The sequence below is a fragment of the Leiobunum rupestre genome, chromosome 2 (assembly GCF_980474605.1).
Source record: "Leiobunum rupestre chromosome 2, qqLeiRupe1.1.hap1, whole genome shotgun sequence".
Lineage (NCBI taxonomy): Eukaryota > Metazoa > Arthropoda > Arachnida > Opiliones > Sclerosomatidae > Leiobunum > Leiobunum rupestre.
Window position 1 is genome coordinate 16,354,062 of NC_143385.1, and position 24,658 is coordinate 16,378,719.

A 24,658-nucleotide genomic window follows, 5' to 3' on the forward strand; every position below is an offset into this window, starting at 1 on the left:
TCGGCTCGTGTCTGTTACTGGGTTGATTCGTCCTTCGAAGGTAGACTTCCTTCTACCTTCTACTCTTGCGGAATTAAAGGTTGCCAGCGCGTGGTCGGTCCTCTCCGCGTGGACACAGCACTGGCAGTCTATTCCGGGCTCCTGGCCCCTTCTAGGGATGCCTTCACCGTTAAACTCTCGCGGTGTGACGACACTCTACTGGCGTGGCTCGGGTGTGGACGGCTACCCACCAATTCTACCCTCAGTCGATTTCGTTTAAGCCCCACCGACTCTTGTCCTCACTGTGGGGCACGGGAAGATAATCAGCATGTTTTATTTGACTGCCACAAGCACCGTAAGTGCCGACGTTCTCTTCTAGAGACAATAAACAACTGTGCCTTTCCAGAAATGAAACAGTCATCACAGCTACGTGTGCCTTATTCTAACTTAAATTTTTGTTAAATTGTTTATTTTTCTGTGCCCTCTTCTGTATTTTTGTACGCCCAGGCTGAATATTGTGTACCGCGGCTCCATTTCCGGGTAAAAGTTTCTAAATTGCACGCCTGGTGTGAAGGCTTCTCGCTATATTCACCAATCTCACTTTCGCAGGTTATTCTGTCGTCCCCCCCATTAAGGGCCAAGTCGTAGCGCATCAGCGGCGTTAAAGTAAGTCGCGGCTTTAAGAAGATGTTTCAATATTATACAGGGTGTTTGAAAATTCAGTACAGAAAATTTTGAGGTGTTGAGTAAAGATGTATAACTGTCTTCGTGGCGATCCTCTGCAACGAATTGGACAAGCTCTAGAGTGTTTTAAAGTTCGGCCTGAAGACACCTAACAGTACAGTAGTCTACCACACGAACACAAGAATCCAGATAGGTAAGCCAATTTCAAGGGTAGGAAGAAAATGGGACTTTATAAAAAAAATAACCAAAACATTATCGTGTGCGAAACGTTATTTTTTTAATGCTAAAATTTTCGTCCTACAAACTCTTAGAAAAGAAGGCAACTGCGAAGAAGAGATGAGCGTATGTCCTCGAACACTCCAGGTGTGGTACGAATGGGTTCCACAGCGGCGTTAATTATTACAACTAAATCCACCTCTGATTCAACTGGAGTTTCCAGACAAAATCTTTCATCCAGCCCACAAGAAAAAGTCTAGCGTCCTTAGATCTTGCAGGCCTGGCGACTGGACCCCCTCGACCAATCCATTTCTGCGGAAATTGTTCGTTAAGGAACTTACAAACCCGCAAGGAAAAGTGAGCCGGAACCTCGTCATACTGAAACCACATTTATCGTAAAATTGCTAGCGGGGCATCATCTAGAAGGTCAGGTAAGTCATCACGCAGAAAAGCACTGTACGTCATCCCATTGACTCTTGGCGGCAACATGTAAGGACCAATCAAATAGTCTCCGTTAATCCAGCCCAGAAGTTAACAAATAATCTTTCCTGATAACCACTAGTAAACTTTGCATGATGATTTACATGAGCCCATTCTTGCTGGTTGTGAGTGTTAAATACACCCACCCTGGAAAATGCGTCTTCGTCACTGAAGACCACAGTGGTTGGAAAAACGGAATCTTCGACGGAACGTTCGGCAAACCATCGCGCAAAAATCCACACTCAATGGGAAATCGGTTGCTGTAAGATCTTGCACCTTTTGCCGATGATAAGGGTGCTGTCCGTCATCGTGAAAAGCACGCGAAGCAGAAGAATGATTGTATCCGGACAGCCTCTGTCATGATTGGCTGCCTGTAAGCAAATTAGGTTAGTCTCTTTACTGAAAAGTAATTACTACACTTTTAAGTAATTACAAGTAGTTTAACTATCAAATGTTATCTGTATGGCGCCGGTCTCCGCAATCGACGATGGACATTTGCGAAAATTCGTGGGTTCAAGATATTCTTGTTGGGATACCTTTCAAGGTAAATTTTTTGAACATAATATGTATTACCATCCGCTACGTAAAGTTAATGTCCGCACGTTCTTCAGTCGTGTAAAGATACCCTATTTAACCCTGACGATACGATTCAGTAGAACATTTTTTCCATATTATTTACACGAGTCCGATATGAGACCTTTTGATTTTTCAGAATCCCTTATGAGTTCGTTTTTGCGCGATATTGTTGCCTTGGCCACTGGGAAGCTCTGCGGCGCAGCGCAACCCGTGCCGTCATGGTTTCCTCTTCGCCCAGACAACCCACTTTGATCACGTGCTGTTCGCGCTATCTCGAACAGCCCGTGATCGCAGACTCACAGTTGACCGTGTCTACACGCTTTTGAAGAGACCGCTGGCCTACTGGGAGGAGAGTATACTGAATTAACGTAATTGACTATTTCGGATAAAGTAATTTAAGCCAGGCTTTTTCTGATTGGTCAAAAGTAAAAACTAGCTTCTAGAATTTTGTTGTAGTGAAGTTCGAGGCCTGGCTGTCAGCCTGCCGGTTTCGTCACTTTCATTTGACTTTTGAATCATGTCGCGGCTTGCTCGCGTAAGGTTAGGTAGGCCTAACCGAACTTACCGAAGTAAACTAGTCTATATCAATCAAATCTTATTTGGGAAATTGGATTGAAACTTTGAAAGGAAAGAAAAATATCTGATTTAAAAAGGTTGGGGGACTCGAGGGAGCTATGCGCTAACTGAACCTTGAACTCAGAAAATCAGTTAACTTTCGGAGGAGAGTGGAAGCCTAGAAGCGGCGAGGCCCCTTCAAATCGCGAGGCCCTGTGCGGTAGCACACCTAGCACATAGGTAAATCGGGCACTGGGTACGATTGATTTATTGATTATAAAAGACAACATAAAGGAGGGTTTTGAGCGAGGTCCAAAATGTCGCGAGTTCCGCAGAACTGTTACCGTTAACCCTTAGACACGATTTGAATTAATAATTACATTTTACAAACTTATCGCTACAGTAATACGCCGAATGTTAGCCTTTTTATCAATACAAAAAGTTGGTAAATAATATTCTAAACATTATTAAGTATATACTTTTAAAAATTACTAACAATAAATCCGGAACGATACAGCACTTTATTGTATTTCACAATTGTTTATGGCTAATTCCGCAACAAACTAATTTAGCTCATGTCAGATATTTGAAATCTGAATAAGGAATTAATATAACCATCATAATTTTTTATTTCTAAAGCGGTAAAGGCAAAATAAGAATATAGATAAAGTCATTTTGCCGGATGTAACGAAAATAACCTAACGAGCCGTGCTCAGTGTTTATATTCTATTTGTATAGAGAAGTGGGACATTCAGAAGTAGTTGGAGAATTAATCAAAGATGCGTTGTTGGAATTTTAGCAGTACGACGTAGGATGTCATAGCGAATTTCTACTAACCTTGGTAGGATGTAAGTTTCTATGTTTATAATTTTCAAAATGCCAGGAGTTAACCATTAATCTAATTACTATTGTGTGCGATTTTTAAATTTGATGTCTTTTAACTGCAACTACTTAATTCACGAGGTTTTAGTTCTCGTAATTGGAAATTCCGAAACCTAAACAAGTTTCGAGCCCCATCTAAATAAATCAGTTCAAATTACAAAATACGTCGCCGTAAGGCGCACTACGATTCAGCTAAACCAACGATGGCGTTAAAAGCGTTTGGACGTATACAGCCACGAAGAAAGGTCAGGAGTCGTTTTGTATAGGAATTTTAATCTAAGTATTAAAATAGAGCTGATAAGAATGTGGTTTGACATGAGGTCTTTTTCGTGCGTGCAGGATTTTTTTATCGTCATCACGAACCAAGAGATACTCTCTTAATTTTTATTCCACATGATAAGATTGCTAAAAAAAATTAAATTTATTTGTCAGAATTACATGAAACAAGGAATATAATATTGAGATGTTATACACTTGTAATAATCTCCATCACAACTTTACCGATACCATTAACTCGTCAATGGCCAACTGTAATCAATGTACTTCAGAAGAAAGTATTTGTAAAGGCAATCAAGCTATTATTTACAGTTCAAATAAATCACGGTAAAGCACTATCTACGAATTCATAATAGCACAAAGCCAAACTAATATTGCTTACAGGATAATCACCTTTTTAAATGTTCATAGTGCAACTTTAGTACGACTTCTAAAACAGCTTGGACAATAAAGAAAAATAAAAGAGTTACGTGACTTCAAACAATTATCAAGAAGACAATTACTAGATCTCGTTGTAGAAATTCATTTCGTTACTAATTAAATGATCGCAAAGGGCCTCGGATGGCTAAATCTAGAATTCGTGTTAATAAACATTCTGAAGATGCATTTGAATGTTGTTGTTGTGATTTTAAAGCATCGACGAAAAGAAAAATAACATATCACGCTTTAGAAACTCACGCAAAGAAGATTTGCCCAAACAAATGCCGTGATCACCAGATGGCGGATGGCTCGAGAAACTCAAACGAAGCATTTGAAGACATGAATCACCACGAAATTTCCACCACACAACGCCATTTAACTAAAGGCAACAACGTTGGACATCAAAACGCTATTAAGAAGCTATTTTCGTGTAAATTGTGTAAGTACTCAAGCGCGGCTCAAAGATATTTACTCGTGCATTTAAAAAATGTCCACTCCAAAATAAAACCGTACAATTGCCCAAAATGCAAATACAGCGCCGTTTCTAAAACTGCTATGCGTCGCCATACGAATATCCATATCAACAACTACCAGCAAACAATCGCGTGTAGTCGCAAGGGTTGTTCTTTTACCGCAACGCGTCAATGTTATATAACGGAGCATATTATCAAAGATCATATTTTAAGCACTCCTCGGGTTGACCAATATTTAAAAAATATCGATAAAAGTGACAAAATTCATCGACCTTGTTTCGTTAAAGTTAAAAAGATGTCGGAGAAGGATATACGATATTTCACGATAATTCACCATTATAAAACAATCGCCAATACGTGTGACGTGAGTTTTCGTAACAGATTCAATCACGTTAGCATTCCTCAATATCATAACTGCCAAACTTTGTACGTGGACTCCACCGCGTATAACGTAATCTATGGTTCCGAGCTAGAACACGACCAGAATATCCCAACATCTCCTACATTGGAAATTCAACCGTCTACCTCGCTAGACGAAACCGAACAGTTATGTGGTTCCGGTTTTTTTTTACCTCTTGAAAATATAGACGTCAAGCGGGAAATCGACGATTCCATGATTCTTCCAGATTGACTTTGTCACGATGGAATCAAAGTTTGAATTACGATTTAAATTCTTTGTTCGATAAGTTTTAACTGGCCGTGTTTTTGTATTTTGTTATATGATTAAAATTATTACATAGGGTAATTAACATTCCCATTCGCCCTGTGTAGATTTATTGAAGCTCGTGGTGGCTCTAGTGTGGTACCAAGTAAACCCCGACGCCGCCGACGGTTTATAATATTTTTTAACAGGGCTACCAGATTTTCCGTTGATATCAGTCTCTTGGCAGCTTTAACAAAAATGTAGTTCTTCTTTATCACGTCTTTTGGTATTTAGTACTGTTAACGTCTTAATCTTAATATAAACGCCGCGCCACACCGCCGCCGTTAAAGTTTCGTTCAACCAACAAAAAGGTCAGCATCGCGCCGCCGCCGATGAAAAAAAGCCACTTTACTGGAGAGCGTGGTGCCATCTATTAATGGCAAAGGAAATTAAAATTCAAAATAGCGAAATAAAACGTCGTCAGAGAGCCATTGGAGAGTATTTTAGTTAGACAGCTTATACCCTATTTAGTGGACTTTAACCTAAATTATACAGGGTGTCTCAATTTGCTCGATCAGGCCATTTTCTCAAAATGTATTTATGCTAGGGTTCTGAAATTTTCAGGGTTTATTTGTTAGGTATGGAAGGCTTTGGTTACTAAATTTCAGAAAAATCGAACGATTTTGTGCCGTTTTGGAATTTTTTATTTTCACCGGTAGGTGTCACGCAAAATGTTTCAATAGAAAAGATGTAGGGCATAGTCGAAAGTGTAAAAATAATTTTGGTTCGGTTGAAAAAGACCTATTTTTCACTGAGTTTGGAAGTCGGGGGAAAAAACAAGTTGTACTAGCAGGCAATAGCCTTTAACGTAAACAATCGTACATAATCACAACACACATGTACATTTATTTTAGGGAACTTATGCTTTCAGCTATGTAGTTAATAATCAGATCTGAAAAAAGTTATTGTTAAAGAAAATTATTACGTTCAACACCTAATTAGACAAAGTAGACAAAGACCGCGTCTTCCATTTCGACGTGGTTACGAGTAAGATCATCAAACAAAGATTTGTAGACCAAAAATTACGCTTATTTTTCTTTTGTTGTTTTTTAACGTGAAATATCAATTGTCCGAGTAGTATTTAAAGCGTTTACATTTCAAAGTTAAAACATTATCTCAGCTTGGCCGATTGTTGTCCAGTATGCCTCTTTACACTCGAGATCAGCGCGCTCATATGCTAGAATTATTCTACGGAGAAGGTCGTCGTAATGCTACTCTAGTAAGTCAGTTATTTAGACGAAGATTTCCCAATTGCAGACCAAGTCATACGACGGTTCTTAGTGGTCCGCGACTTCGACAACTGGGGTAATATCAATCCGAGGTTTCGTGGTCGTGGTCTCCAGGACATCGACATGGAAAACACCATACTTGCCTACTTCGAGCGAGCGTCAGGACTGCCAGCTTTGACTTAGGGTTGGATCGAAACTGCGTTTGGAGAACACTCGAAAGACACCATTTTCATCCTTATCGAGCGACACTTCACCAAGGACTGCATGACGGTGATAGACAGCGCCGACTCGACTTCTGCAATTGGTTTTGCCTCATGGCTGACGCACACCAGGATTTTCACGATCAACTACTGATGTCCGACGAATGTTCATTCGGAAGAGATGGGCCTTTCAACAGTCAAAACCAACATATGTGGGACTACGAGAATCCACACTGGGGATTTCCTCACCGCCACCAAGTGCAGTTTCGCTTAAATGTGTGGGCTGCTCTTTTAGGTGACAGAATTATTGGCCCGTTCTTCCTGCCAAATCGTCTGAACGGTCAAAACTACTTGGAGTTCCTTCAAAATGAAATATCCAACGTGTTGGACGACATTCCTCTGGCCGAGTACAGACTCATCTGGTTCCAGCAAAATGGGGCGCCACCTCACCAATATCGTGACGTGGTTGCATATCTAAACGACGAGTTTCCTGGAAGATGGATCGGAAGAACTGGTCCTGTTCGTTGGCCTGCAAGATCCCCTGATCTAACACCACTCGACTTTTTTCTTTGGGGATTCGTAAAGGACTACGTATACCAAACACCTGTGACGAGCGTTGAAGATTTACGACAAAGAATCATCGAAGCATGTCGCCGGGTGACTCCAGAAATGGTTCGGGGAGCATTTCGCAATATGCAACATCGTGCATATTTGTGCATTGCATCAGAAGGTGGCATTTTTGAAAACATTTTGTAGAAGTCATTAAAAAACATTTGTCACTTGGGCTAATTATTATTTGTTTATTTTTCGAAATCTTATAACTGCACGTCACTCAACTTTGGAACGTACAAAGGTTTGGACGCGCGTTTAGAAAAATGCATTATGCGTAGTGGAAAACCAGCTTCCTAATACGATACATCTAGTTTTCGAAGGCTACCGAAAGAGATCAGTGTGAACACTTTCGGTCGCGAATTAAATAGTGGGGCTAGCATGGGTAGGACCTGTGGGAGTTGTCTTCAAATCTACTTTGGTGTTGGTCTAATCATACTAGCGTTTTATCATCCCGTCAGGGATATGTGCTGTCTCTGCAGGATTATTTACCTTTTAGAGCCTACCATACATGCATAGCTTTTGCAATGATTTTAAAATTACGCATAGATGTAGCGGTCGGAATTTAGTTCAATCTAGTGAATTTGGTACAATCGGTTGAAATTTTCAAAGAGTATGTATACGGAGATAAATTAACTGCCGAATATTTGCAATCCTATTTAAGCCCTAGTCTATCGTATTTTACACGTTTATCTTTCTATGACCGAGGCCTAACTTTTTTTTCGATTAAATAAAATAATCTGAGCGGATATTTTAAAATAAAATAATCTGAGCGGATATTTTAGATCAATGTCTTTTCTAAAGAATTAATAGTAATTTTTGTTTCATTGGTCGATTCTATTATTTTTCTCTGCGCTACTTTACCGGGTATTTTTCGTTAAAAATCATTTAATAAGAACATAAAAAAATTCCCGGCAGTCTTCTTACGCTAATCGGACTACATTTACCATGGTCACCTCTGTGACTTCAGCCTATATGAAAATTATAGGGGGTGCAATGATTCAAGGGCACAAACTAATATGGTTGGTCCACTAAAGGGAATTTCTTTGGAGCCGCCACTAACTAAGCTTATTTTATATTTAAGGATATTTTTCCCAAATAGAATAAATTAAGAGTTTTACTCCTCTGCTCTAGAGGACACTAGACTGAGGTATGATTTTACTATGAGTGTCGCCCCCCCTAGATGGCGTTTTTGTTTCTCAATTTCCTGTAAAATGAAAATTCAGGGTACAAACGGGTACTTGACGAGAGTACCAATATTTTAGATAGATATTTCCTTGATTTTGTTAATATTTATATTATTAGTACCTCAATAATTTGTTTTTTGGCGTTTTGAGCACGTGATGCACGTGCAATTGTTTGATCATTTGCTAGATTTTAGGCCAAAGTAGACAAATATTGGGAGATATCGTTGGTCTCATTGGTTTTTGACCTACAAAATCGATTTCGACTATGGTGTCTTATCGTTCTGCGGCTTGTTTTGCGGAAATTAACAATCGCTGGGCAAAAACCTATATTAACTCATCCAAGGATAGTAAAATTGTGGTACTATACTTATCCGAGTATTGTTACTTGTCCATGATTGGCAAAAACCAAGTATGCAATTGGCTTCCAGTTGGAGATATTTTGGCCAATATCATAAAATATTAGTAGATTTCAGTGTAATAATTTTTTTTCACAAATATGATATAAGTATATTAATTTAAACTAATGTGTTCAATTGTTCCCTAACCTAACCTAACCTAACCTAACCTAACCAGCTAAAATCTACCCAATAGTAAACTCATATAAGCTTAACTTAGAGAAATAATCTTTAACAAAACGGCTGTGGAGGCATTCTACAACGTGACAGATACTACATTTACCGCTGAGCTGAACAGCCGTCATGTCCAACATATCCTCTTGGCCTAGAGGCCCAGAGACGGTGCATAGTTTCGTGGGATAATGTCTTATATATAAAAGAGAACAAGCCGCAGAACGATAAAGCACCATAGTCGAAATCGATTTTGTAGGTCAAAAACCTATGAAACCTACGATATATCCCAATATTCGTCTACTTTGGTCAAAAATCTAAAAAATGCTATAAAAACACATGAAAAATACATTTAAATTTTATAATAAAAAAACTCATTAGTTTTGTCTACATATAATAATTGTATCTTCGTTTACCCTACGAAATATCAAAATGTATTAATATGACCAAATTGTGCCCTCTACTGCCGCCTTGGAAATAACGGTGGTCAGGTGGTCAAAGACCAGTTAATTAATTGCTCAGACCAGTTTATTTATTCAAAATTTGGGGGGTCACTGGTCACCGTGTCCAGTTTATTAATTCGAAATAATAACAAAAAAAACAGGAGGTGACCAGTTTAATAATTCCAAATAATGGGAGATGCCCTATTAATCCAAGATTTATATCAATTTTGATTTCCCTATTGACTGGATTTCTATGTATAGCGACTCCACTTACTACCGCCGCGGCCGCACGTCGAGGTTTTATGTAGAGTCCCTCCTATCGCATCCCTCGAACGAGTCGAACTGTCTAACCCCCCTCTGGCCTCAAACCCTCAATCATGGACTCTAAATTTAATGCCTCAATCCTCTAGTCTCGCTTTCCCCCGAGTACAGGTAGGCTACCTGGCTACGCGGTAACGGACCGGGGACTCTGGAGTTACGGGGCCTAGAGAGAGATAATACGGTAAATTACGAGGGTCTTCTAGGCCAGCGGTTCCCAAAAGGTGTTCCGCGGAAGGATCACAGGGGTTCCGAGAATTCGCAGCGCGGCCATCTTTGTTTGTGTCAAGCGTCTTTTAAGATAAGTAAAAAAATTAGTTGGGGTTCCACCAGAATAGGTGGATAATTTAGGGTTCCATAGCAAAATAAATTTGGGAACCGCTGTTCTAGGCTATGGTAGTAGTCTTAGGTGAGATAGTACTATATTGTACTATTCTTGTGGTACTCATAAAATAAAGTTAACTATTTTGAATACGTGTAAAATTAATGTTACCAACATTATCTAACTTCTAAACATGTAGTATAGGTTTTTTTAGGCTTATAAATGACATTGGAACATTTTATATAAGACCAGTTTAATAATTAATAAGCTAGGGGGTCACTGGTCATAAGGACCAGTTTAATAATTCATATGCTAGGGGTTACTGGTCATAAGGACCAGTTTAAAAAAATCCTTATTTCCAAGGCTGCTCTACCTAGACTGATTCAAGCTTCTATTTCACAACGAAACTACGTGCCTTGGGTATTAGCCTAGCTGATTATTATTATTATTATTATTATTATTATCAAACCTAGATCAAAATTAAGGTTCCCCCAACCAACTTTCGTACCTTGCGATAGCAGAAGCAGATCCGCCCTCTCATATTCACTGATTTTTCCAGTCCTATTTTCGGAAAGTAATGATTCAATAGGCCGCGACTAGTGGCGTAGTCCTGTAATCCCAAGCGTCTGTTAGGCAGAAAATGTGGAGAGCCACCAATCCCCCAATGGGTGGTTGTCATACTGCCGCCACGGATGTCCCGTCCCTATCCCCAAAGTATCTCCCCGTCGGAGTGGCCTTTGCACATATCTAACCCCTAATTAATCAGATGGACGAGCGGACTGAATTGTTCCGCACGTCTCAATCACTCATAAAAAGAAAAATAATTCAATACCAATTTGAAAATCTTTTTCAATATCCTAAATATGAACAGTTAAATAATATAATGAAAAACCATGGTTTAAAAATATTTATAATTTTAATTTTTGGAATCGCGTTTTTTGACACTTTCAGCTTTGGTGATATTTAAATTTCAATCATCTCCTTTTTCACTTTCGGTTGCATCAGCTTCTTTCTTCAAGATATATAACGGGATCGTCTCGAATGGAAAATTGTCTGGAATCGCTGGTAATCGAATTAGCACGAAGTCGTGGACAGAATTTTCAGTTCCAAAGTCACATTTTACTTCCTTCTTTGTCGACAGTGGAATCATAGCGAAGGCACTACCGTTTAACTTCAGTTTTCTGAATTTCGTTATATCAAAATTATCAATTTTTACGACGCATTGTTTATGTATTTTTTCATCTTTGTCGCTCATTTTTGCTTTCTCCGCATCAAGGTTTTTATTTGGTATTTTACAGCTAGACTTTTCATAACGTGTAAGTTCGTGCGGCTTTTTCCTAATTTGAGAATGAAGTTGCAAACGAAATTTCAGATCTTCAACATGAAGTTTGGAGTGTCTTTTTAAAATACTATTATGCGTCGTAGAGAAACCACACTTGTAACATTTGAATGGTCTTCTATCGTAATGGACTGTTAGATGGTTATTAAGACATCCTTTCTTCGTGGTAGAGTAAATACAGTATTTGCAATCAAATTTACGTTTTGAAAGTTTAACACTCTTTCGTTGCCTTACTTCGTTCTTCGTTTTATCAAGGCCACGTACATTCATCATTGTAAATTTCCAACTGTTTTTAATTGAATAAATCTTCGTTGAACATATTTTTAAACCAGTGGCGTTTTGTTATTAACCATGCACAGGTAATTGACCATTTGAGAGCTGAGAATATTTAGGTATGATTACAATATAAGTATAATTATTGAAATTTCAATCACAATAAGCCTTTATTACGCTGTACGAATTAAATTTCAACATTCGTAAAAGTTATCAACCTCGGTTTAAGAGAAGATAAGCCAGATCAATCTAACGTGAAGACCCGGTATTTACAAATGTCCAATTTAAAAGATCTCCATTTTAAAGACTGAAATCACCACTTGCAACGTCGAAATAGTAGTTATTTTTCGTTATAATATTTTAGTATATTTTCTAGACAGATATTTTGAAGGTCAAGAAACCCATTTAGAAGGGATAACGCGTAGAAGTGTAGTTGTGGCTTTATTAGAAAGGTCAAGCCAGCAGCAGAAAACATGTAGGGCGAACTTGTAAGAGACTAGGAGTGTAGAAGTACCTTTGTAAGTTCCCCTACACGTTTACTGCTGCTGGCTTAACCTGTCTAATGTCCACAGTGACTTACGTAGCCGGTGCTCGTTTTATAGAGCGAACTTAATATCTCTATTAACACCACAATTTGACTTAAATTGAGCTCAGACGGAAACTTCAAACCTTCAACTGGTACCGAGAAAAAATTAAACTTATACCAAACGAGACATAAGACCCAAAGAAGTGTCAGCTCTACCTTCGCGCCTTTCGGAAAATCTAGTGAGAGCTGCTAGTCTAACCATCGACTATAAAGCCAACTAGATGGCCGTGTATTGGAAGCATTCCCTTTGTTCTATGGGCTAATTTGTCTGGGCCTGATTTTCTCTCTTCTTTATATTCGCGCTTAGAGATACGTTATAAAAAAACCACACTTACAAGGAGATATCCCTAGGTGTTTCTCCCCGATTTTCTTAAAACTCTGGGGTCTTTTTCTAATTTGTTGAGTTTCAAGGCCATCAGAGGAGAACGCTGTGAAATTTCCGAACTAGTGCTTATTTCTGGCACCTCTCTTTAGGCCACAGCGGCAAGGACCATATAAAGAGTAACTTGCACGTCCGTTACTCATACCTTTTGTATTAAAACTTCTTAGCGAAAGGCAGAAGCTGTTTATTCTAGCGCCTATTGGCTAGATTATACGCGTGTTCTTTGTTATGTAATTTTCTAGAATAGTAAAGTAAAACTAAAACGTAAACCAAGTTCAAAACAAAAATAATAACCGGAAGAAAGGTTGAAGTAAGTAACTTTTTGGATTTTTCGGTTTTGAAATTTTGAGTTCACTAAATTATTGGTTTAAAATTATTATAAATTAAATTAAATTATTTTTTTATTTGTAATAAAAGATCTGCTCCTTCGTGTTTTACATATATTTAAAAACTCGAGATTTTAATGAATTAAGTGTTTTCAAAGCATGAAAAATAAAGCAGATCCTTTGATGTTAATTGTCGTTAGTAGTTACTAAAAAATAAAAGTCGCTAGCTGACTTGGACCAGGCCTGGTAGTTAAACTTTAAAAATGTGTATTTTAAATTTTGTTTGTAAAAGTTTTCTTTGAAAATGTTCAGTATTATGGTTTAAATTTATTAAATAAAATAAAATATAAATTATACATTTGATTTAGTATTTTACTATTGCTAGTAAAATGAACAGTGATTTCAATTACTTTTTTATTTTTTGACAAATATGGAAACTATTTGGTTATTTCAAAACCAAATACGTCGAATTATTTGGTATTCGAAATACTATTTGGTAATTAAACGCGTCAGCGTGTTGTCGAAAAGCGTAAGCGTGTTGACGGAATTTTATTGTACACAAACAATTCCCCCATGGCGTTTTCTAGAGCTGTCTAAACGTATCTAATGTTCATTCAAAAAAACCTACGTGGGTTATTATTTCCATTTAATAAGGTAAGATTTTTTATCTGCATTCGAAGACCAAGTTTATAAAAAAATAACAATAAATATAAATTATAAATTTTAAATCAAAAGACTTCATGTAGGTCATTTTGAGAAGTATAACTTCATGGTGCCAGCATTTAAAACTCGGAACAACTGCGTAGCGTTTGCAAGTTCTCTCCCCACTTTGTGTTTTACAATTTCCCCTTTCCATAAAAAAACTTGTTGAGGTAAACGGTAATAGTAAGGGAACTGTTGGGTCACGTGGCATGAAGGGTCACCTGAATTAAAGATATTTAAATTCGCTAGATGACTTGGGCCTAAGGTGGTGCCTTGGCTATTAAGTTCAAAAACTCATAAGAAGGAGGGAGGGTTCTGGGGAACCATAAAAAAGTCGTTAAATTTTCGATTGCGCCAGCTACACTCCCAGATTCGCCACTGGGTTTCTAAGTTCTAACTACCGGCCCCCAAAATAATTCCGTGGAATTTTGCCCACCTTCCACGTGACCAGTCCACCTATGTTTGTTTATTATGTTATTTATGCTCAGATAGGAGAACAGTTTAAAACAGTCAGCAAAAATAAATTATGTACTCACCTCTTTCGTCGAGTAGGTGCCAAAAAACGTACTTAGGCCTAATCCAAATTCGACAGCAAAGCACGTTGCAGTTCGCAAATGAAAACAATTATAATTTTGCCACAATTAGTAGAACATCTGAATCAAAAGTGGTCAAAAGGCTGATACATTTGAGAAGTCAGCCGTAGCTTTTCGGTTGTCAATACATTCCATTACCCACTACGTGACGTCATAGAGACTACGACTAACAACCGAAATGAGAAGCTAAGCCTAACAATTAATAAATTCATAACTCGTTGCGCAACAACGGAAAGCCGACCAGGGGGCCAATGGTGGAAAATAAAATTACAAATATATTGTGTTAAGATGCACCAGCGATGGAGTTTGGAGTAATAATACAAAATGCGAAAAGGCTAAAAAGCCCGTAACACAATAAATATCCTTTAATGACCGAGCGAAGCAAGATCTACTACTAGATTCGAATAACTTCAAATTCATTTTTATTATCGTTGCTGATAACTAATTAAATTGATTAAGGGTGCTTTCCAGATATGGCAATATATAGTTCTTTGTGTTATTCCAAAATATATATTTTGGAAATACAAGGTTTTCCGAGAACTACCGGCACACGGTTAACCCGGTTAGCCAAAATAGTGTATGTCGTAACGCAAAAATTCAGAAACAATGAATTTTGAAATAAAAAATACGAGAGGTCGGATGAAACTAAATTTTTATATTTATCTGTAATATACAATTTTTTCTTATTAATTGTTGGTTGTTCTCCCCTTGGCGGTGCCGCCCTGATATAAAGGGGTGTGCAATTACGCCAACCAAATAAAACCATTCATTCACTGTATCGCAGATCTTTAAAGAAAATGGATTGAGTGGACGAATTTTGTTGGAAAATCTTCTAAGGCCTAAATAAACCTATTCAATTTGCAATGAGCCACGTAGCGGCCAACTTTGGTCTGCAAATAACTGATAACTCTTATTGTTTCGCCTAAGTAAACGTCGTTTATACTCTCAAAAGAGTTTTAATTTCAAAAAGATCTCGAGCTTCGTAGGTGCCTCAATAAATTAAAATTCAAAGCCTGTTTTAAAGATTGTGCATTTGAGATTTAACGTACTGTTTCACAAGGCGCCAAGTTCGTTTCGAACTTCATTTTTGGGTTTCTAGTTCAAAATGTGTAAATTGAGGTTTACTTGATTTTTTTTTATCAGTTCCGATCGACCTTAGCAAAATTGCTTTGGGTATGTGACAGTCCGATTTTTGAGAAAAATGCGAGTCAAATTCCGACGGCCAAAAATTATCAAATTTATATTTCTATAGATTGAATGGGATACAGAATTTTATACGATTTTACGAAATTTGGAATAACCTAATTCACTTTAATAGTGAACAGCTTCACTATCACAAGGCTCTCTGCGAAATGAAAATGTTATCAACTGAAAGCTCAACAGAATCTATAATTCGGACAGTCAGGGGAGAATGAATGTCATCAAAGGGTACCTCAAGCTCCTCAACTACATTTTGATGCTTTTCACCCGCGTCTATATCATTTGAATCATATACCTTAGAATAATCTTCACTCTTCTCTAGAGGACGTTCGCGTTTCTCTAGAGGTTCTTCACTTTTCACTAACGGGTCTTCCCTATTCTCTATAGGATCTTCATTCTTCTCTATAGGATCTTCACTCTTCTCTATAGGATCTTCCCTCTTCTCTATAGGATCTTCCCTCTTCCCTAGAGGATCTTCCCTCTTCCCTAGAGGATCTTCCCTCTTCCCTAGAGGATCTTCCCTCTTCCCTAGAGGATCTTCCCTCTTCCCTAGAGGATCTTCCCTCTTCCCTAGAGGATCTTCCCTCTTCCCTAGAGGATCTTCCCTCTTCTCTAACTGGTCTTCCCTCTTCTCTAACTGGACTTCCCTCTTCTCTAACTGGACTTCCCTCTTCTCTAACTGGACTTCCCTCTTCTCTAACTGGTCTTCACTCTTCTCTAACTGGTCTTCACTCTTCTCTAACTGGTCTTCACTCTTCTCTAACTGGTCTTCACTCTTCTCTAACTGGTCTTGACTCTTCTCTAGATGATCTTCACTCTTCTCTAGATGGTCTTCACTGTTCTCTAACCGGTCTTCACTGTTCTCTGGATGATCTTCGCGTTTCTCTAAAGGTTCTTCACTTTTATCTTGGGGTTCATCATTCGTTTTCCGAGGCTTTTCACTCGTCTGTCGACTACCGCCAATAGTATGCAATCGGACTTCCGCTGTCTCTTGGAAATTTCCACTAGTTCCTGAACCATCTTCATCCGTTCCTGGGAGATTTTCAAAAGAGTCTCGTTGCACATCCATTTCTTCCTGAGTTTTACCGTAAGTAATGAAATGAATTATGTTGCTAATGGTTTCAGCCATGTCGGTCCGAGATTCAGATACGTTTCTCTGACCATCAGCCACTTCCGTCTGGGTTTTTTCTCTTTTCCTCATTTCTTGATGAGTGTCCTGACGTTTTCGTTTACTTTCATGACCATCAGTTTTACGATTTTCTTGCGGAATTTCTCCGTTCAGTTGCTTAGAATAAACCCCAACGACGCGAAGCCCAACGTTTGGTTGTTCTTCTGAATCAGATGAATCATTTTCTTGAACCTTATCTATCGCAACCTTCTGGGGAAAGGTAAAATTTTCGTTTTCTAAAAGCTCCTCCGGGGTAGTCACTTCCCGTTTTATATCCTTGACCGGTAAATCAATATCGAGACAGTTCAGTAGGTCATCCGAAACGAAATCGGGTACTTCAATTATTTTTAGTGATTCTCCCTCTCCTAAGTTAGTGCCATACTTATAAATAATTTCTGGCAGCTTTTCGAGTTTCACGAAGCAATTAGCGTATATCTCAATCAATTGGCCCTCCAATACTTCCTCGGGTAAGGATTGCTCCGTGTTGGAATTTTCAAGACGACTGACTAAGCCTTGTTTGGAGTATTTGGCCTTCTTACTTAACGCCTTTGGTCGATTTGAAACTGAATCAACTTTTTGACTAGGTCGCAATTTGGAATTCCGGTTGGAAGAGAAAAGAGACGTTCTTCGTAGAATACGAGATTTTGGACCATAAATATGTTTATCATCAGTAGGAGTTGTTTCCTGCTGTGACTGAGCTTTTTGACTGGTATATTGTGTCGCTAAAACGGTTCGAGATTTGGGTCCAGGGTGGATTTTACGGCCACCAATAGCAGTGGACTTAATTTCCTGGTGAGTTGTTAGAGTGGCTGTAGCTTCACTACCAGAAAGTGTTTTAATTCGCGTTATTATGGGTGAGCACGATTTTTCGGCTGAATGAATTTCCTGGTGTGAAGTAGATTGATCCTTCGGATCAGGAGTTTCCAAGTGAAGTGTTAAAGTTGAATGCCTATTTTCGGTAAAAGGAATTTCCAGCTGCGCCGCTACAATTGAATTAAATAAAGTTTCACGTTCGACTGTCGTGGTGGCGTGTGGAATTTCACCGAAATGCGTTTTCTCGTGTTGCGATAAACTGGATTCATTTCTGGCGGAATAACCGCAAAGGGCGCACTTGAAAAACTTATTTTGAATGTGCCTCAGTTCGTGCTTATTTAAATTGCCTTTTTGCGCCGTGGCAAAATCGCAATAGCTGCACTTAAAAGGTTTCTCACCGGAATGAATTCGTTCGTGCTTGAACAAGTTTGCTCTTTGAGGCGAAGCGTAACTGCAATATTTACATTTAAAAGGCGTTTCACCAGAATGAAGTCTTTCGTGGGACACTAGAGTAGCTAGATGCGCCGTGCGGTAACCGCAGGAAGTACACACGTAGGGTTTTTCACCGGAATGAATCCTTTTGTGGATCGTAAATGAGGCTTTATGAGCAGTCGAGAAACTGCACTGATTACATTTAAAAGGTTTTTCTATTGAATGTTTGGCTTCGTGTATTTCCATTTGGCAGGGATATTTCGAAACGTGATCACACGTTCTGCATTTGACAACTTTTTCCTCAACCTTGGGCATTTCTTGAACGTTGAAAGTCCCCGTCGAGGTGTCAAGAGGGCTAATTTGGTAAGAAAAAAAAAGACAACACAAAGCCAAACAATATATGTCACCATAAAACTAAATTAAATAAATATTTTTCTTAATGTTTACAGACGGCGTTTTCCATTTAACTGCTCTCGAAAAATCTAGATTGCCCGGATAATTTTCCGTATTTCCCGAAAAAATAAAAAAAGGTTTTCATTCTATGATTAGCCTAATATTGTCCCAAAATTTAAATTTCACGGTATTTTTCCGAATTCAAAAGTAAAACTAAACCTCTAGACCAGTCTAGAATAAAAACCCTTAAAAAGTAATACATGTTTAATTTTTTTAATTTTCCGGAAAATTAACAACTCTATCAGGAATAAAGTGCTCCAATTTTCGAAACGTGTTCCATTTCTTTGTCGATAGGAGTGAGATCAAATCGGGGTGAATCTCGAGGAGTCACATGAAAAACGCAAATAGATTCATTCAAAAAATTCCAGGTACGTCTTCTTAAAGCAAAAACCACGTAACGTGAACAACTTGGTTCTTGACGAGGGACTAACCACTAGCCTGTACACCGATTACGCGTACTCAACACTGATAAAGGTACTGACTCTAAAGATTACGCGTAATATCATTAGTGCTGGCAAAGGTACGGGCTTGTACGACCCTCGGTTCTTGATTCCATTTTATATACGAGTCATATTCAAGTAACATTTAAAATACAAGATGGCGGGCATGGTTCTAAGTGCGTTATGGGGAAAAGTGGGATGACACTAGCCTTCCACCATATCGATCAACTGCCAGCCATAAGTGGTTTTTGCATTCAGGCGACGACATTATAGAAATAAATGCGAGAAAAGATTCGTCTGCTTATCATAAAATCCTTCTGGAAATTCAGACCTCTTTCCGATAAGTGTCAAACGAAGTTATGTCTCCTTTCAGCATGTTTTGACAATACACTACTTGAAATCAGTCACCTGCGACCACTACCAAAGACTAGGATTTTTCAATAACCGCCGGAAATATGGTCAGCAAGATAAAGTAATCTGAAATAAGATTAGATTAAAGTAAGATTAAATATATTGCCTGTCACGAATATGGGGTAAAAACTTCAATTGATTATTTGAATCAAAATATTTTGGAATTTGAATTTAAAATATTGAGTAAGACAGTGACGTATACATTTAGACCGTTGCCATTCATAATAACATCCAATTCTACGATTAAACAAGTATGGTAACCCGGTTTTTAACTAACATGTAACCAGTCTAACATTTGGTGAGAAAACGCTTAATTTTTCAATTTGTAAGAAAATTTTATCTTTCTCAGGTTGAGTGCTATCTCTGTAAGTTGTGGGATATTTGTAGCAATATGAGTGCTTAACATTGATATTGAGTATAAAATAATAAATTAAAATATATTTATAGTAAAGTGTGACCGGGAGAGTGAAACCAAGACTAACCAATTTTAATTCAATTTATCAAACACAAATATGCACGTCGCGTTACCAGCTTTATCTAGACAGATAAAAATAATTAAACACCATCGTCTTGTGTTATTATAAAATCTAACCATACTCAGCCCATTTCATAAATTCGATAACTTATATTTCGTAATTACAATACATATTTACGACATTATTATCTTTAAATTAAAATATAATTACTTATTTTCTTCTTAGAACTATTTCAATTTAATGCGAATATAAACACTGTAATTCCTCATACCGATTACCTCTGACTATTTACGAGACTTAAAAAGAGGATAAGTTTCCAACTGTTCAAAACAGTGGCTCCGTCCGAATTTCATAAAAACTTTGTAACCCTACCGCAATATGTTCCAGATAATTTTCAAAGATAATGTATTGTCAACTACGATATTTCCGTGTTTTCTTCGCTTTTTTTCTTTTGTATATATTAAGCATAATAAAATACCAAAATATTTGGTTATTATCAAAACTGAGCTTTAATGGCAATGATAGGACCATAGAAATCGGGTAACAAACTAGAACGCTTAATCGAATGGCTAGCTGGCAGACCACCGATTAGATTCTTGGCTAAAACGACAGTAACATGATCTACACCGCGCGCACGAAGCTTATTTTAACTAGTGATCAGGTCTACTATGTGAATAACGTAGGCACTGACGCAAATAACCATTTACAGATGTTGTTGATTCATTAGTGGTCTTTTCCACTTTCTTTAACGGTTTTAGCATCAAAGCAAGATGTGGTTTACGAATTCATATTTTTCGGAAGGTAAATACAGCATTTCTTTGTAATTTTACGAGATGATAGATTATCTTTTGAATAATTGTTGTAACTTATCTTTATTATTAAAAAAATAGTTTACGGTATTTAGGGCTAGTTAGGCTTAGCCTTTGCTATCTAATGCTGTCACTCTTGTAAGCTAATGTTATGCAATTATATGTTACCTAGCTAGCTAATATCCAAAAGTTAAATTTTTCTTCTCCGTTTGTTTGGGAATTTTACCTTGGTCGAATAGGCCTAACTATTTATAATACTTAGTTTATAGTAGGTTTTCAGTTTTTTTCTGTTAAAATTAAATGTACTTTTGTTTAGAGAAACTGTCTTTGTTAAAGGATTATATAAGGTATTAACCAAGTATATTCTTGCTGGCTCTGAGGTCTACATTTAGCGTTGAAATAATACACAATGTATATACTAATTTAAAATAATAAATATCATTTATTATACGTTTGATTCGCTCGCGTTCTACATGTCGAACAGTCTCATTGGTGTCGTGTTTTCTTTTCAAAGCATTGTGAATTTAATCCTTACGGCAGTAAATATGAACTTAAATTGAAGTGACCCATTATTCCGACTTTCCCATCATTTTATCTCACAAAACCTTCACAATAGCTTCCTTTTCAAGAGATTTATTGCATAAATAACAAGAGTTCGCTGGGTGGTAAATTTTAAACGCGGTTAAATGAAGAGCGGCGGGCGCGTTTTAAGTCAACGAAGGCGCCAAATTCTAAGACGCGTTTCGGGTAGAGGATAGCGCCGCCGATCAAACGCCGCCGCCGCCGATTATTTAGATAACGCCGAAACGCCGCCGCCGATAAATTTAATTTCGGCGGCGAATTAATTTCCATTATTAAAGTATAATAATTACGTTTTGAGATCTAAACTACATAGATTTTTCTTTTGGTAGTGCTACGATTCCTAGGCTGTTGGGTGCACCGTACTAGCGTTATAAAATTAAAAATAATTAATAATTTCCAAAAGATCTGGCACCACTGCACCGCGCGCACCAAGATTTTCTGCAGCAGATAGCTGGGATAGGAGAGATAGAAACGAAAACGGCTTTGGAGTTGCCTCGCCTCGTATTTTGTAATAAGTACAGAAACGTATCAGCTGAATTCGCTGCATTCAGCAATAACTATTCTATTACATTTTAAAAATTCCTTTGATACAAAGATAAAATAATTTGTGATAATGGACTTAAATGCGCGTAGAAAAACCGGATTTGGGGGGGATGAAATTTATGCGGTAGAGGGCTGGCTCGTTGGTTGTCTGTACGATAATGGCGGCGCCCAGCAAAAGTTTCTAAAAAGAGTGTATAGATAATAATACTAGTGAAATGGTAGTGAATTAGTACAGTATTGTTATTACTAGCGTAAATGTTTTAGTTTAATAGTATCATAAGTGTGCCTCTGTTTAACATATCTGTATTAAAAAATTATATGAGACCTTGTTTCACAGCCACCAAAGGCTATATAAAGCTACGCGTAACTTTATATAGTCTTTGACAGCCACCAAAGAAAATACAGCACTAACGTCGCGTAAAACTGGTTTTAACTTCCTTCCCCCCTACGCGAGAACTAGTTTTGATGACGATAAAACCGTCAACGACTGAGAAGTGCCACAAGGTATCATTATGAAAAAATTCTTTCAGGCACACTTATGATTAAATAAGTTACATCTGATAGTATCTAACCAAAGTTACCTCTTCTTTGTTTTCGAAACAAGTGGTTCCTATTTTAATAAAATACATTCTATTAAACATGTATTTTTTTAAATGTGTTTAACAATTTAAGTTCTAGCGGTCTATTAAAAGGCTGGCGCTATTTCTGAGGGGGTGGGGCAGTTTTTCCCCTTAGGCGCCGCCGCCGCCGATTTTTTTCAACGCCGCCGATTATTTTCTGAAAATCAGCGCGCCACGCCGCCGCCGAACTAATTATCGTTCCCGCCGCCGCCGTTGAAAATTGGTTCGGCGCTATGCTCTAGTTTCGGGTACAACGTTGAAACCGCGAATACGACACAACGATTGCTCTTATGTAAAATGTTCACAGAACATTTTTGGTAGGAAATAGCTGGGCCCTAATGTTCGTAATTGGGTTTATAGCCGTACATACAATACTAACGTAGATATTCGCGATAAACAATTACTGTGCACCGGTTTCCCTCATAATCTAACAGTAACCTGTGAAAAGATGTTTTGTTTGAGAAATTACTCCTAAAATATTTAATTAACCATTCTTCATTTTTTATTTAAAAAAAACTAGCTTTCTATGATTTGAAAGAAACGCGTTTTCTAGTGCGTTCTTAGCAATTGGAAATTATGGTAAAGAGAAAACTATTTCTAACACTAACCTGTGAAAAGATGTTTTCTTTTGTGTATTTACTCTTACATGATTTAATTACGCAATTTTGAGCCATTCTTTAACTTTAATTATATATATATATATATATAGGTAGGTAGAAGTTAACGCCACTTGACTTTCTTTGACTCAGAAATCACACAACAAGATTAAGTCTTCATAATTTCATTATATTCGTAAAAAAACCACATTAGGCGTTCATAATTTCATTCGTAAAAAAACCAGATTAGGCTTTCATAATTTCATTCGTAAAAAAACCAGATTAGGCTTTCATAATTTCATTCGTAAAAAAACCAGATTAGGCCTTCATAATTTTATTCGTAAAAAAACCAAATTAGGCCTTCATAATTTTGTTCGTAAAAAACCACATTAGGCCTTCATAATTTTATTCGTAAAAAAACCACATTAGGCGTTCATAATTTCATACGTAAAAAAAACCAGATATTATGCTTACGAACGAGTGTCTTATTTGCAGTATAACTAAGGAGTTATCATTGGTTCTGTGGTAGAGCGCTCAACTGCCTAACTGAACGGCCCGGGTTCATAACCTGGGTGGTGCATTTGTTTTTAATCAATAGAGAAATCGCTAAATTAGAATTTCTTCGATGCAATAATTTACATCTTACATGAAATCTTGTTCTATATCAATTAAACCAAAATTTCATACTCTATTAAATACGCTTCTGATAAAGCTGAAGGTCTAATTTTCGATGAAGCGTAATGAGTGTCGGTGGTTCTGTGGTAGAACGTCCGCCTGTCAAGCAGGCGGTCTCGGGTTCGAAACCCGCCCGATGCGATCGTAAATTGATACTAAGACAAATACCGTGAACATTTGGTGGAAACCCTGCTATTGGACGTTGAGAGGTTGCTATAACACTCAGCACTCGGTCCGTCCCAAAAGTCAGTAAGAAGAAGTTGGAGAGAAAAGACGCGTATGCAAACTCAACACTCAAAACCGCCATAATACAAATTCAACACACACAACCACCGTAACACACAAACTTACCATTCCTACACTACACATAAACATTGCAACAAAAGTCAATAAGAAGGAGTTGGAAAAAACACACCCATGCAAACCGCCGCGACGGTAAGCGTTAACCAAAAAAAACCCACCAACCGAACTCAACGCAATCGCAAATATATCCGTTAACGCTTACCGTCACACAGTGGTTTTGCCAACCTTTAAACTGCTAAAACGGTTATTCGATTGCGTACGCAGTGAGCCAAGAAACTGCGTACGCAGGGATTAACCTTTGCCCCGAAAATGCGAACGCGTTCGCAGGCCTGACAGACAGACCCACAGACAGACAGACAGACACGGTGCTTGTGTAACCCCTCCTAGGGTATAAAGTCCCCTCGGAGAGGTAAAACAAGTTGGCAAGCCAAAATATACCTCTCCTCGGAAGAATTGTGCCATGCACAATTGAATTAAACCCTTTTTACAGTACAAGTTTATCAGTTGAATATAATACGAAGCAAATTTTAATGAAAGAAATATCTACAGAGGGTATTTGTATTTTTCTCGCTTACGAAACACTTGCCGCATCTTTAACGCTCATTTTATTTCAACACTCGCCCTTGATGAAGATACTGTAGAATAGCGATATATTCGACATCTGGTAGTGGACGACTCGTAGACTTCCTGTTGCCGTTGTGACACATACCGCATGAAAAAGACCAATACCATCCAATTTAAAATATCATGTAATGACTCGCACACCCAGGAAATCAATGACTGCATTAGGAATCATAGATGTCTAAATATCCACACCA

General features: G+C 37.9%; 2 protein-coding genes across 5 annotated transcripts; one reads left to right on the forward strand and one right to left on the reverse strand.

Annotated features, from left to right (window-relative positions):
• The first annotated feature begins 2,816 nt into the window (after window positions 1–2,816).
• On the forward strand, window positions 2,817–5,366 carry LOC149956227 (uncharacterized). The gene is made up of 4 exons (XM_090164673.1): window positions 2,817–2,935; window positions 3,461–3,617; window positions 3,805–3,975; window positions 4,033–5,366. Exon 4 carries the CDS (start codon window positions 4,210–4,212, stop codon window positions 5,170–5,172), a length of 963 nt encoding a protein of 320 aa, XP_090020799.1. The 5' UTR covers window positions 2,817–2,935; window positions 3,461–3,617; window positions 3,805–3,975; window positions 4,033–4,209; the 3' UTR covers window positions 5,173–5,366.
• Window positions 5,367–14,988: 9,622 nt separating this feature from the next.
• On the reverse strand, window positions 14,989–20,059 carry LOC149956228 (uncharacterized). 4 transcript variants are annotated; one of them, XM_090165436.1, is made up of 4 exons: window positions 19,923–20,059; window positions 19,157–19,302; window positions 15,949–18,287; window positions 14,989–15,864 (listed from the first exon to the last, which is right to left on the reverse strand). In XM_090165436.1, exons 3-4 carry the CDS (start codon window positions 18,245–18,247, stop codon window positions 15,653–15,655), a joined length of 2,511 nt encoding a protein of 836 aa, XP_090021562.1. In that variant the 5' UTR covers window positions 18,248–18,287; window positions 19,157–19,302; window positions 19,923–20,059; the 3' UTR covers window positions 14,989–15,652. The 4 variants fall into 4 exon arrangements, with proteins under 4 accessions (XP_090021562.1, XP_090021560.1, XP_090021559.1 ...); XM_090165434.1 differs by adding an exon at window positions 19,719–19,773 and having other exon boundaries at window positions 14,989–18,287; XM_090165433.1 differs by having other exon boundaries at window positions 14,989–18,287; window positions 19,923–20,058.
• Between the last annotated feature and the right edge of the window lie 4,599 nt (window positions 20,060–24,658).

Bases quoted from the DNA above. Each gene is read 5' to 3' on its own strand.
- LOC149956227 (XM_090164673.1), top strand. From the start codon at position 4,210: ATGGCTAAATCTAGAATTCGTGTTAATAAACATTCTGAAGATGCATTT.
- LOC149956228 (XM_090165434.1), bottom strand. From the start codon at position 18,247: ATGCCCAAGGTTGAGGAAAAAGTTGTCAAATGCAGAACGTGTGATCAC.